General features: G+C 66.8%; 3 protein-coding genes across 3 annotated transcripts; 2 read left to right on the top strand and 1 right to left on the bottom strand.

The window, feature by feature from the left end:
• Positions 1-600: 600 nt before the first annotated feature.
• Positions 601-2,881, top strand: TSPAN10 (tetraspanin 10). The gene is made up of 3 exons (XM_030287320.4): positions 601-784; positions 1,042-1,586; positions 2,508-2,881. Exons 1-3 carry the CDS (start codon positions 722-724, stop codon positions 2,812-2,814), a joined length of 915 nt encoding a protein of 304 aa, XP_030143180.4. The 5' UTR covers positions 601-721; the 3' UTR covers positions 2,815-2,881.
• Positions 2,882-3,107: 226 nt separating this feature from the next.
• PDE6G (phosphodiesterase 6G) lies at positions 3,108-3,742 on the bottom strand. The gene is made up of 3 exons (XM_002186996.6): positions 3,484-3,742; positions 3,368-3,408; positions 3,108-3,283 (listed from the first exon to the last, which is right to left on the bottom strand). Exons 1-3 carry the CDS (start codon positions 3,627-3,629, stop codon positions 3,207-3,209), a joined length of 264 nt encoding a protein of 87 aa, XP_002187032.1. The 5' UTR covers positions 3,630-3,742; the 3' UTR covers positions 3,108-3,206.
• Positions 3,743-7,409: 3,667 nt separating this feature from the next.
• CCDC137 (coiled-coil domain containing 137) lies at positions 7,410-9,472 on the top strand. Its single transcript, NM_001245702.1, is given in 6 exon segments — positions 7,410-7,659; positions 7,997-8,124; positions 8,293-8,503; positions 8,730-8,812; positions 8,928-9,007; positions 9,148-9,472. Coding segments are annotated over 6 exon segments (909 nt in total). The 5' UTR covers positions 7,410-7,450; the 3' UTR covers positions 9,346-9,472.
• The last annotated feature ends 1,619 nt before the right edge of the window (positions 9,473-11,091 follow it).

The raw sequence follows: 11,091 nt of genomic DNA, 5'->3' as shown, positions 1-11,091 counted from the left end.
GCGCGGTGTTGGAGGGAGGGATGGGGGCCAGCTGTGGGGCAGGGGGGATCGGGGCCAGCTGTGGGGCAGGGGGGATCGGGGCCAGCTGTGGGGCAGGGGGGGATCGGGGCCAGCTGTGGGGCAGGGGGGATCGGGGCCAGCTGTGGGGCAGGGGGGATCGGGGCCAGCTGTGGGGCAGGGAGGGATCGGGCCCAGCTGTGGGGCAGGGGGGGATCGGGCCCAGCTGTGGGGCAGGGGGCGATCAGGCTGAGCTGTGGGCGTGGGTGGGTGGGAGATCGTGCCCAGCTGTGGGGCAGGGGGGGATCGGGGCCAGCTGTGGGGCAGGGAGGGATCGGGGCCAGCTGTGGGTGTGGGTGGGTGGGAGATCGTGCCCAGCTGTGGGGCAGGGGGGGATCGGGGCCAGCTGTGGGGCAGGGGGCGATCGGGCCCAGCTGTGGACGTGGGGGGGATTGGTGCCAGCTGTGGGGCAGGGAGGGATCGTGCCCAGCTGTGGGGCAGGGAGGGATTGGGCCCAGCTGTGGGGCAGGGGGGGATCGGGCCCAGCTGTGGGGCAGGGGGGATCGGGGCCAGCTGTGGGGCAGGGGGGATCGGGCCCAGCTGTGGGCGTGGGTGGGTGGCAGATCGTGCCCAGCTGTGGGGCGGCACACACAGCCCCATTTAAGCCCGCCCGCAGCCCCTCACATGATGGCAGTGTGACGGGTCCGGGCACGAGGCAGCGGCGATGGCGCTGAGCAGAGTCCGCCTGTTCCAGCCCCACGGGGAGGGCACCCGGCTGCTGCCCCAGGTACTCCCGGGGTCCCGCTCCTCTCCCACGGGACCCCTTCCCGGGCACCCCACGTTCCCCCACCCCCGGGTAGCACCATGGGGGTCTCCATAGGGATGGATCTGGGGGTCCCGTAGGGTGGGAGTCTTTGGGGTGCTCCCCTGCAGACCCCCGTGATGAGCGGGGCTGTGTGGGGTGGCTCCGGGAGGCTGTGACAGTCTGTCTGTGGGACGGAGGAACATTTCCAGGGGCTGTGAGTGTCTCCTCTGTCCGTGCAGGCATCCGGGCTGGTGGAGCTGCCCTACTCCTCCTCTGATGACGATGATGATGACATGGCTGAACAGGACCCCCCCAAACCCTTCAGCCACTGCGTGCGCTACCTGGCCTTCCTCTGGAACCTCCTCTTCCTCCTGCTGGGGCTGCTGACCCTTGCCGTGGGGGTCTGGGGGCTGCTGACCAAGAGCCCCGTGCCCGGGGGGCAGCGTGGGGTGTCCCTGGGCTCGGACCCCATGCTGCTGTTGGTGCTGGCGGGGCTGGGGGCCAGCACCGTGTCCCTGGCTGGCTGCCTGGGCGCCCTGCGAGCCAGCCCCTGCCTGCTGCGCTTCTTCCTGGGCGCCGTGCTGGCTTTTGGGGGGCTGCAGCTGCTGGGGGGGCTCCTGCTGCTGCTGCTGTGGCGGCAGCTGCGGGGCGCGCTGCGGGACCTGCTGCTGCTCTGCCTCCTGCGCTACCAGGAGGATCCCGACCTGCAGTTCCTGGTGGATGAGGTGCAGCAGAGCCTCCGGTGCTGCGGCCTCGAGTCCTACCGCGACTGGGAGAGCAACCCGTGAGTCGGGGTCAGGGGGGTGTAGGGGGGGACTCCATCGCCACAATGGGGGTTAAAGCCTCCTCCTTGGGACCCCCAAGCCCACCACAGGGCTGAAAGCCTCGTTTTTGGGACCCCAAGCCCACCACGGAGCTGAAAGCCTCGTTTTTGGGACCCCAAGCCCACCACAGGGCTGAAAGCCTCCTCTGTGGGACCCCATCCCCACCATGGAGGTTAAACCCTCCTCTGTGGGACCTCATCCCCACAATGGAGGTTAAAGCCTCCTCTGTGGGACCCCAAGCCCATAACAGGGCTGAAAGCCTCCTCTGTGGGACCCCATCCCCACAATGGAGGTTAAAGCCTCGTTTTTGGGATCCCAAGCCCATAACAGGGCTGAAAGCCTCCTCTGTGGGACCCCATCCCCACAATGGAGGTTAAACCCTCCTCTGTGGGACCCCAAGCCCACCACGGGGTTGAAAGCCTCCTCTGTGGGACCCCATCCCCACAAAGGAGGTTAAAGCCTCCTCTGTGGGACCCCAAACCCACCACGAGGCTGAAAGCTTTGTTTTTGGGACCCCAAGCCCACCGTGGGGCTGAAAGCCTCCTCTGTGGGACCCCATCCCCACAATGCAGGTTAAACCCTCCTCTGTGGGACCCCAAGCCCACCATGGGGCTGAAAGCCTCCTCTGTGGGACCCCATCCCCACAATGCAGGTTAAACCCTCCTTTTTGGGACCCCAAGCCCACCGTGGGGCTGAAAACCACTCCATTCCTTGTGGGGTGTGTGCTGGGGACTCGTGTTTGGGGCAGTGGGAGCCCCAGAACAGAGAGGGATGAGCCAGAACCCACAGCTGGTGTCCAGCTGAGGGGGTGGGGGGGGTAGGAGACCCCATCCCCACACCCCAAATGTGCATGCCCCCACATCTCCGTGTCCCTCCCGCAGGTACTTCAACTGCAGCGCGCCGGGCGTGCAGGCGTGTGGCGTGCCAGCCTCCTGCTGCCGGGCCCCGCTGCAGGACGGCTCCGTGCCCAACGCCCAGTGCGGGTTCGGGGCGCTGGCGCTGGGTGAGGTGGCGGTCGGGGCCCTGCTGCACTCGGGGGGCTGTGGGGCTGCATTGGCTGCATGGCTGCGGGGCCAGGCTGGGACCATCGCCGCCGGGGCCACCACCCTGGTGCTGCTGGAGGCCGTGGGAGCCCTCTTGGCTCTGAGGGTGCTTGGGGAGGTCACGGCCGTGAGGGTGTGGCAGTGAGGGCACCGCGGGGATTGGGATATGCAGGGAGCGGGTTTGGGCCCAAATAAACTTTGTTATAAATACCGAACCCCTTTGTGTCTTGTCTGTGCCACCATCACCATGGGTGCTGCTGCTGAGGGTGTGCAGCTGTCTGGGTGGGGATTTGGGGGTGTCTGCTGTGCTGGTCTACCCCAAATAAGCCTTGTGAGAATCCTGAACCCGTTGGTGTCCTGCCCATCCCACCCCAGGCCCTGGGGCGCCGCTTTCCCTCCTCCCCAGCTCACAACGCTGACTCCTGTGCTTGTTAGGGTTTAATGAGCATTTTTCCAAACTGAGCACCCCCTCCCACATCATGGGCAGGGGGTCCTCGACCTACACATCACTACAGGGCTGGTGAGCCTGCCCAAATCCTAAATGATTCCGTACTGAGCCAGCTCGTGCAGCTCCAGGTGGCTGAAGGCTTCCCAGGGGCAGATGACAGTGATGTCTGAGGAGAGACAGGACAGAGCTTGTGGCAGTGGGACCCCTCCCCAGCCCTGCCCCCGCTGCCAAAGGGATGCCATTCCCATACCTGTTCCCAGCCCCTCCATGCCTGGGATGTCATCACCAAACCTGCAAGGAGAGAGGAATTGTCTGGCCTGACCCCAGGCAGGGCCCACCCCCTTCCCAGGGCCCTTCCCCACTCACCCCTGCACCCCCTTTTTGGGGGGTTTGCTCTTGAACTGCCTCGTCTGCCTCTGCTTGAACTTGGGGGGTCCCTTGCGGGGGGTGGCAGGACCCCCGCTCACCCTGGTGGCCGATTTGACTTCCAGCTTGGGGGGCTCCAGGCTCATGGCTGTGGGGAGGCTGACAGCCCCGGGGCTGTCACGGCGTTCCCCCAGGGCTCACGGTGTTCCCTATGGATCACGGTGTTCCCCCAGAGCTCACGGTGCTCCCTGTGGATCACGGTGTTCCCTATGGATCACGGCGTCCCCCTGGAGCTCACGGTGTCCACCAGAGCTTACGGTGTTCCCTGTGGGTCACGGTGTTCCCTGTGGGTCACGGTGTTCCCTGTGGGTCACGGTGTCCACCGGAGCTTATGGTGCTCCCTGTGGGTCACAGCGTTTCCCCAAAGCTTACGGTGTTCCCCAAGGATCACGGTGTCCCCCCGGAGCTCACGGTGTTCCCTGTGGGTCACGGTGTCCCCCTGGAGCTCACAGTGTCCACTGGAGCTTACCGTGCTCCCTGTGGGTCACAGCGTTTCCCCAGAACTCACGGCACTCCCCAGGAGCTCACGGTGTCCCCTGTGGGTCACGGTGCTCCCCGGAGCTTATGGTGCTCCCTGTGGGTCACAGTGTTCCCTAAGGATCACGGTGTCCCCCGAAGCTCACAGCGCTCCCCAAAGCTCACGGTGTTCCCTGTGGGTCACAGTGTTCCCTGTGGGTCATGGTGTCCACCAGAGCTCACGGTGTTCCCTGTGGGTCACAGCGTTTCCCCAAATCTCACGGTGCTCCCCAGGAGCTCACAGTGTTCCCTGTGGGTCACGGTGTTCCCTGTGGGTCACGGTGTTCCCTGAGGATCACTGTGTCCCCCCGGAGCTCACGGTGTTCCCTGTGGGTCACGGTGTCCCCCGCAGATCAGCGCTGCCACGGGACAGCTCCTCACCCCCGCTGGAGGGAAATGGGGCCACCAACTTCTCCTCCCACCCAGCCCCAGGTGGGCTCTGCAGAGCTTCTCCTCCCACGCAGCCCCAGGTGGGCTCTGCAGAGCCCCCTCCCCACAAGGCTGGCTCGGCCCAGCTCAGCCTGACCCCCCAAAGGTGGGAAGGGCCCCCCGAGGTGCTGCTGCTCCTCCCTCCCCCCACCTGGGACCCCTCGGGCACTGCCAGGCCCCTCCAGGGCGTGCCCAGGTCTGTGTGGGGGTGTGGTGGGTACCCCGGGCTGGGAAGGGGCAGCAGGGGATGGCCCCTGGCACCAGGAGTGGGGATTTTGCAGCAGGAGCCCCTCTCTGGGATGGGCCTGGGGGATCTGGCCCTGCTGCAGAGCTGGACACGGCCCTGGGAACAGGATCCCAGGCAGGGAGGTGCTCCTGGATGTTCCTGGGCGCAGGAGGGGCAGCAAACAACCCCAGGTCCCCTCCCGGAGAGCCCCGACTCACAGAGTGCCGCGATTCCCGATCCCAGAGCTGCTCCCTCCGCCCGGCCCGGCTCCCTCTGTCCCACAGATGCTCTGGGACTTTGTGGGGAGGGAGATTTATCCTGCCCGGGGGTAATAGGATTATTGACCTCCCTGCTTTCCCCAGGGGTAATCCCGTGTCCTTCCCCTGCTCTGGGGGGGAGGAGGTGTCAGGATTAGCTCTGCCCGTGCCGGTGGGCAGCGGATCCCACGTGGGGGAATCCTGCCTCCCATTCCCAAAGAGATTCCCCCAGTGTCCCCCGATCCCAGAGGGAGCAATGGGACCCCCATCCCAGGCTCCAGCCCAGCCTGGGTGGGGGTCCTGATACCAGAGAGGGTCCAGCAGTCCCTGCTCGTGGCTGGTGTTGCTCCAAAGCTTCCCTAATCCAGCACTAAAGCAATTAAAAATGGACTAATCTCAGCACACTTTAATTGAACTTCAGCCCCTGCCACTAATTGCAATTAGTTGGGCTCCAACAAATACGATTAAAGAGATCCAGAAGCATTTCCCATGGAGAAACACCCACTTCTCTGGCAGAGAGCAGAGCCTGGCTGTTAATTGGGGTTCATTAGTGACACTCAAGCGCTGTGTGGCTTCCCGGGGACTTTGTCCTGGGATGACGTGGAGGGGTCTGTGTAGGTCTCAACAGCTCTGAATTCCCCAGGATGGAGGGGGGAGCTTGGGACAAGTTTCTGGGGATTTAAGATGGAGGCAGAAGAGGCACCTTGCAGAGCAGCCCAGCAGGGTGTGACACCAGGGACAGGGCCAGTGTCCTTGACAGGAGGCTGCTGCTGCCCACGTGCTCGCTGCCACACGCTGCCCCCACGGAGAAGCCCCTAAGAGGCTTTGTGGTGCTGGTGGGGAGGGGTCTGGCACAGCCCTCCAGCCCTCCCCATCACCAGGGCATGGCCAAGGCGCTGAAAATCCCCCCAAGGTGCTTAAATTCCAGCTGGGAGCACAGCAGGAGGAGGAGGAGGAGGAGGGCTGGGGGGCCGCCCAGCCTGCCCTTGGCAGGGATTTGCCATGCTGGGGAGGGCACAGCATCCAGCTCCCGGGAAATCCGGGGCTCAGGACAGCCCTGAGTCACTGCCTGTCCCCAAGGACAGCTCCCTGTGAGACAGGAGGTGACCTGGCCTCGTGTGCCACCCCCGGGGTGCCGTGCTCAGCACACAACAAACACTACAAACAACCCAGGCCCGGATCCTGTCACCCCAGGGGTGTCCCCCCAAGGCTGGGGAGCCCGGGGGAGGCTCAGTCCTTCTTGGCACGCAGCCTGATCTCCATCCTGAGGATCATCTTGATGTTCTCGTCCTCCACGTGCTGCTCCACGGCCGCCAAGGCCTGGGCTCCGCCGTCCCGGTGCCGCTCCAGCAGCTCCTCCACGTATCCCACCCAGACGCAGTTGGGGCAGCCGGTGCCGCAGCAGTGGGTGGGCAGGGGGGGCACCGGGGGCGCTGCAGGAGGGTCCCCCCTGTCCCCATTAGGGGTGGCTGTCCTGCTGTCCCTTCCCGCCGTGCCCGAGGTGCCCCCAGCCTCTGCTGCGGTGTCCGAGCGCTCCCGGGGGCTGCAGGCGGTGGTGGGCTGGGGGTGGGGGGTCCCCCCGGGGCTGCCTGGGGGCTGCAGGAACCGAGACCCCCCTGCTGGTGCCAGTCTGGGTGGGGGGCACGGCGGGGCTGCTGCACCCCCAGCTCAGCCACAGGAACCCCCTGTCCCAGGGTACCCCCACTGCCACCCCCAGCACTGCCCTATCCCCCTTCCAACACCCCAATTCCTGCCCCCCACCCCATTCCCTGCTCCCAGTGTACCCCCAGTGTCAGCACTGCCCTGTTCCCCTTCCAACACCCCAATTCCTGCCCCCCCCCCATTCCCTGCTCCCAGTGTACCCCCAGTGTCAGCACTGCCCTATCCCCCTTCCAACACCCCAATTCCTGCGCCCCACCCCATTCCCGGCACCCCCATCCCCATCCCCCTTGTTTCCTCCACATCCCCCAGCCCCAAAGCCCCCCTTGTCCCCTCATGTCCCCCACATCCCCCATCCCCCCCTTGTCCCCTCATGTCCCCCACATCCCCCATCCCCCCTTGTCCCCTCATGTCCCCCACATTCCCCCTCGTCCCCCGCCATCCCCAGCACGCCCCCTGACACCCCAGTACCCCCCACGTCCCCCGGTCCTCGCTCACATCTCACGCCCAGCACCTCTTTGCCCCCCCGAGGACTCCCCCCGTGTCCCCCGTGTCCCCCCTGTCTCCCCGTGTCCCCGGTGTCCCCCGGTGTCCCCCGGTGTCCCCGGTCCCCGCTCACCCCCCGGCGCGGCCCCGCCAGGCCCCGCAGCAGCATCCGCCCGCAGCGCCCTGGCCCCGCCCCCGCCCTGACTGACAGCTCCCACAGCCAATGGCAGCGCGGCGCGCTCCGCCGCGGGGAAGGCGGGGCCAATAAGCAGCAGGGGGTGGGGCCAGGAGGCGGAAGTGGCGGCGGAACGGGCGCATGAGGGGCGGCGGAGCCATGGCCCGGGGACCGGCCCGGGGAGCGCGGCACAAACCGGGACCGGGACCGAAACAGGGACAGAGACCGGGACCGAAACAGGGACAGAGACCGGGACCGGGACAGAAACCGGCCCGGGGACCGGGACCAGGACAGGGACGGAAAGCGGGGCCGGGACAGAAAGCGGGGCCGAGATGGGAGCATGGCCCGGGCGTCCCGCTGCGCAGCAGGTCAGTGCCCGCGGGATCCATTCGGGGCCGCTCCCGGTTGGGACCCGGACCCACGCGCGGGGTCCCGTTCTCGGCGTCTGCGTCCCGGTCTCTGCCCGTGCCCCGGTGCCGATGCCTGCCCGTGCTGTCCCCGGTGTCTCCCGACGCCTCGGTCCCGGTGTCCAGCCATGCCTGAGTCTGTTTCCCACCGTGCTCAAATCCCAGCATCCTTCCATACCTGGGTCCCGGTGTCCCGTGATGTCTAAGTCCCGGTGTCCCGGTGCCTGGGTCTCGCTATCCCGGTCTCCAGGTCCTGGTGCTTCCCTGCAGCCCTCCTCAGTGTGCTCATTTTCCCCAGGAAGGAGAAGAAGGACAACATGAAGCCCAAGCACCCCGAGGAGCAGGAGATCCCGTTCCGCCTGCGGGAGCTGATGCGGAGCCGCGAGGCCCTGAAGCGCCCGGAGCCCGGCAAGAGGCAGGCGGCAGGTGGGACCCGCAGGTGGCACCCGCAGGTGGCACCCACAGGTGGCCAGGAGCCCGTGGCATGGCCGGATCCTGCTGGGGACATCCTCTGGTGACGTCCCACCCGCGCTCTGCCAGCCGGAGGGACCCCCGTGGTGTCACCGCTGCAGAAATGTCACCCGTCTCTCCTAGAGAAGAAGCAGCAGCAGAAGTCCAAGGGCCCCAGGGCCCCGGGGGACATCCCCGTGCCCAGGTTCCGCAGGGGCCGGGGCGAGTCGGAGCGTTCCTACATCTGCCGCATGGAGCAGGAGGTGCAGCGTGTCCTCTTCCTCACGGAGAACCAGCTCCAGCGGGAGCCTGAGAAGGAGGCAACGGCTCCAGAGAAGTCCAAAAGGAAAAAAGAGTGAGAGCAAGGCCCTGGGGCCAGATGGGGCCACCCCATGCCTGTGGCCTGTCCCCTTGCCCAGTTCTGCAGGGCACATCTGGGGGGCAGTGGGGCCCCTTTCCATGGGGATGGATCCCTGGGAACAAAGCCACAAGCTGTGAGATTTGGGGGGCTCCCGTGAGGTGGGGACTCACTGCTTGCTCCTTGTCCACCCCTGAGCCCCAGCTGTAACATGGCTCTTCAGGTTTCAGAAAAGGAAGCTGGAAAAGGCTCGGAAGAAAAAGGAGGAGAAGAAGGAGGACTTGCTGGAGAAGAGCCTGTTGCAAGGTGAGGATGGAGCGGGGCTGATGTGACCCCAGCCCTGGGGGGCAGCACACGGAGGGGTGGGGGGAGCTGCACTGGGCATCCCGAGGGTCTCCCGCTGATCCTGGCTCCCTTGCAGACACGGTGCCGTTCGGAGAAGTGGTGACACAGCCACCCACCATCACCTCACGGCCCAGGGGACAGCGTCCTGCCGAGCAGGTGAGCTCTGGGGACAATGCCAGCCACCCCTCGGGTACCTGGGAGGGCAGCGGTGGCCTCGGTGAGCCGGTGACAGCTCCTCGGGGCGCAGTCCCGGTGTCTCACCCTTCGCCCCTGAGCTGTCCCGTCTCTGCCTGCAGGCTGGACGGAAGCAGCTCCTCCTGACGCCCCGCCTGGGCCAGAGCCAGGCGTCCCCCGTGTCCCCCGTGTCCCCGGTGATGTCGATGGCCCGCCGGCGCATCCTGGAGGAGGAGCGGGCTCGCGTTATCCGTGCCTACCGGGACATCCAGCGGCGCAAACAGCTGGAGCGGGAGCGCGCCCGGGCCGGGCCGGGCTGAGCACTCCTGGGGACATTGTCCCGATGCTCTTGTGTCACTGCTGAGCCCCAGGGCTTCCCACAGCTCAGCACTGCAGTGGGGTCCCTGCGGTGCCATGGACCTGCTTGGAGTAAAAATACTCGTGGGAGCCGGTGGTATGAGCGTGTCTGTGCTCCCAGCTCCTGAGGGATTCCTGAGGGACAGATGGCATCCCAGGCATGTCGCTGTCACCACGGGCTCCGGTGGGGGCAAATTCCTCGTTCCTCAGCTGTGAGGAGACCCCAGTGCCTGGCCAGCTCAGCACCCGGTGGGAGGAAAGTGAGGCAGTGCTGGGGACATGGAGCGTGCCACATGGTGTCACTGCCTTCATTGTCACTATGGGTGACCCTGCTTGAGCCCCAGGGCTGCAGCCACACACAGCCCTGCCCTTGGCATCCCTCCCCGTGTCCCTGGTCACGGTGACCCCGGTGCCAGGCGTGCTGCCACGTCCCCGGTGCCACCTGCCACCACCCTGTGACCACCCCCGGCAGCCCCCAGCTCCGGGAGGCTCCGGGAGGCTCCGGGGAGGCTCCGGGGCTGCTCCCGGCGCGGTGCAGCCGCCTCACCTGGGCGGACAAAGGCCCCGCTGTTCGCGGCCCGCCGGCACAAAGCGTTCCCTGTTGGAGCGGGGCCGCTGGCGGGGCCGGTGGGATCCCGCTCTTCCGGAGGGGCCGGGCACTGCCACCCCTGCCCGCGGCGGCCTTTGCACCTTGTTTTTCGGGTGGCTTTGCCGTCCCCGAGTGTCGCCTCTGTGTCCCCGGCAAGGTGGAGGTGCCCCTGGGGGAGTGACATGCAGTGCCATGCGGTGCCCGCGGCCGGTGGGAGGGAGGGCGTGCTGTGGTGCTGTGGTGACAGTGGCCCTGGTGACACCGAGTGCCTGGCGCTGCTGGGCAATGTCCCCGCTGCCGCTCGGCACCAGGTAAACACAGGTGCCAGGTAAACACGGCTGGGGGCACGGCCACATCCTGCTGTGACACCCACGGCCGTGTCCCCGGAGCCGGGAGCGTGGGTTTGTGCCAGCTAAGCACAGGCGGGACGTGCCCAGTGCCACCCTCCCGCCGCGTGTCCCTTGTGCGGGCACCGTGCAGGGCACTCGTGCCCACCGGCAGCCCCAGCGCCCCATCCCGGCTCGGCTCAAGGACACTCGGTCACCCGCTGCCCCCACGGAGCCGTTCCAGCCCTGAATAATTCATGGCACTGCTGGCCGCAGGCTTCCTGCCCGGAGGAGGAGGAATGGCTCTGGAGGGGAAGGCAATCCGAGCGGGAAAACCACCGCGACCTTGGCACGTCCTCCGTGCTGTGCCACCTCCTGCCCGGCAGCCCATCTGCCCGCGGGATCCCTGCCCAGCCCAGCGGCCCCGGCTGGGGGATGGGGGTGCTGTGGAACCTTCCCGAAGCCCCCCCCGTGCTCCCTGTCCCTCCCCTAAATGGGGGCATGGGGCTGAGCCCGTGGGAGCAGCCCGGGGGATTGGGGACACCACAGGCCGCCTGTGACAGCGTCATAGGAAAAACCACCTTTATTGGGGTGTCCTGAAAAAATGAAAAGAAACCTGACACAAGGAGGGCGAGGGGCCCAGCTCCCTCCCCACTCCCTGCAGGGGTCCCCGAGCCCCCAGGGGGGAAGGCATGGAGAAGGTGGCCAGAGCTGTGGGGGCGTCCCCAGCCCCAGCAAGGCACTGATCCCCTGAGCCCCAGCAACGGGGAAACAGAGGCACAGAAGGAGGCAGA

The sequence above is a fragment of the Taeniopygia guttata genome, chromosome 18, assembly GCF_048771995.1.
Source record: "Taeniopygia guttata chromosome 18, bTaeGut7.mat, whole genome shotgun sequence".
Classification (NCBI taxonomy): domain Eukaryota; kingdom Metazoa; phylum Chordata; class Aves; order Passeriformes; family Estrildidae; genus Taeniopygia; species Taeniopygia guttata.
Note: the sequence above shows the minus strand (reverse complement) of the source record. Positions and strands in the feature narration are given on the sequence as shown.

Excerpts from the sequence above, each read along its gene's own strand:
- PDE6G (XM_002186996.6), bottom strand. The coding sequence starts at position 3,629 with ATGAGCCTGGAGCCCCCCAAGCTGGAAGTCAAATCGGCCACCAGGGTG. Across the intron at positions 3,409-3,483 it reads CCCAAAAAGGGGGTGCAGGG|GTTTGGTGATGACATCCCAG; the intron begins GTGAGTGGGGAA and ends CTCTCCTTGCAG. Across the intron at positions 3,284-3,367 it reads CATGGAGGGGCTGGGAACAG|ACATCACTGTCATCTGCCCC; the intron begins GTATGGGAATGG and ends GTCTCTCCTCAG.
- TSPAN10 (XM_030287320.4), top strand. The coding sequence starts at position 722 with ATGGCGCTGAGCAGAGTCCGCCTGTTCCAGCCCCACGGGGAGGGCACC. Across the intron at positions 785-1,041 it reads GCACCCGGCTGCTGCCCCAG|GCATCCGGGCTGGTGGAGCT; the intron begins GTACTCCCGGGG and ends CTGTCCGTGCAG. Across the intron at positions 1,587-2,507 it reads CGCGACTGGGAGAGCAACCC|GTACTTCAACTGCAGCGCGC; the intron begins GTGAGTCGGGGT and ends TCCCTCCCGCAG.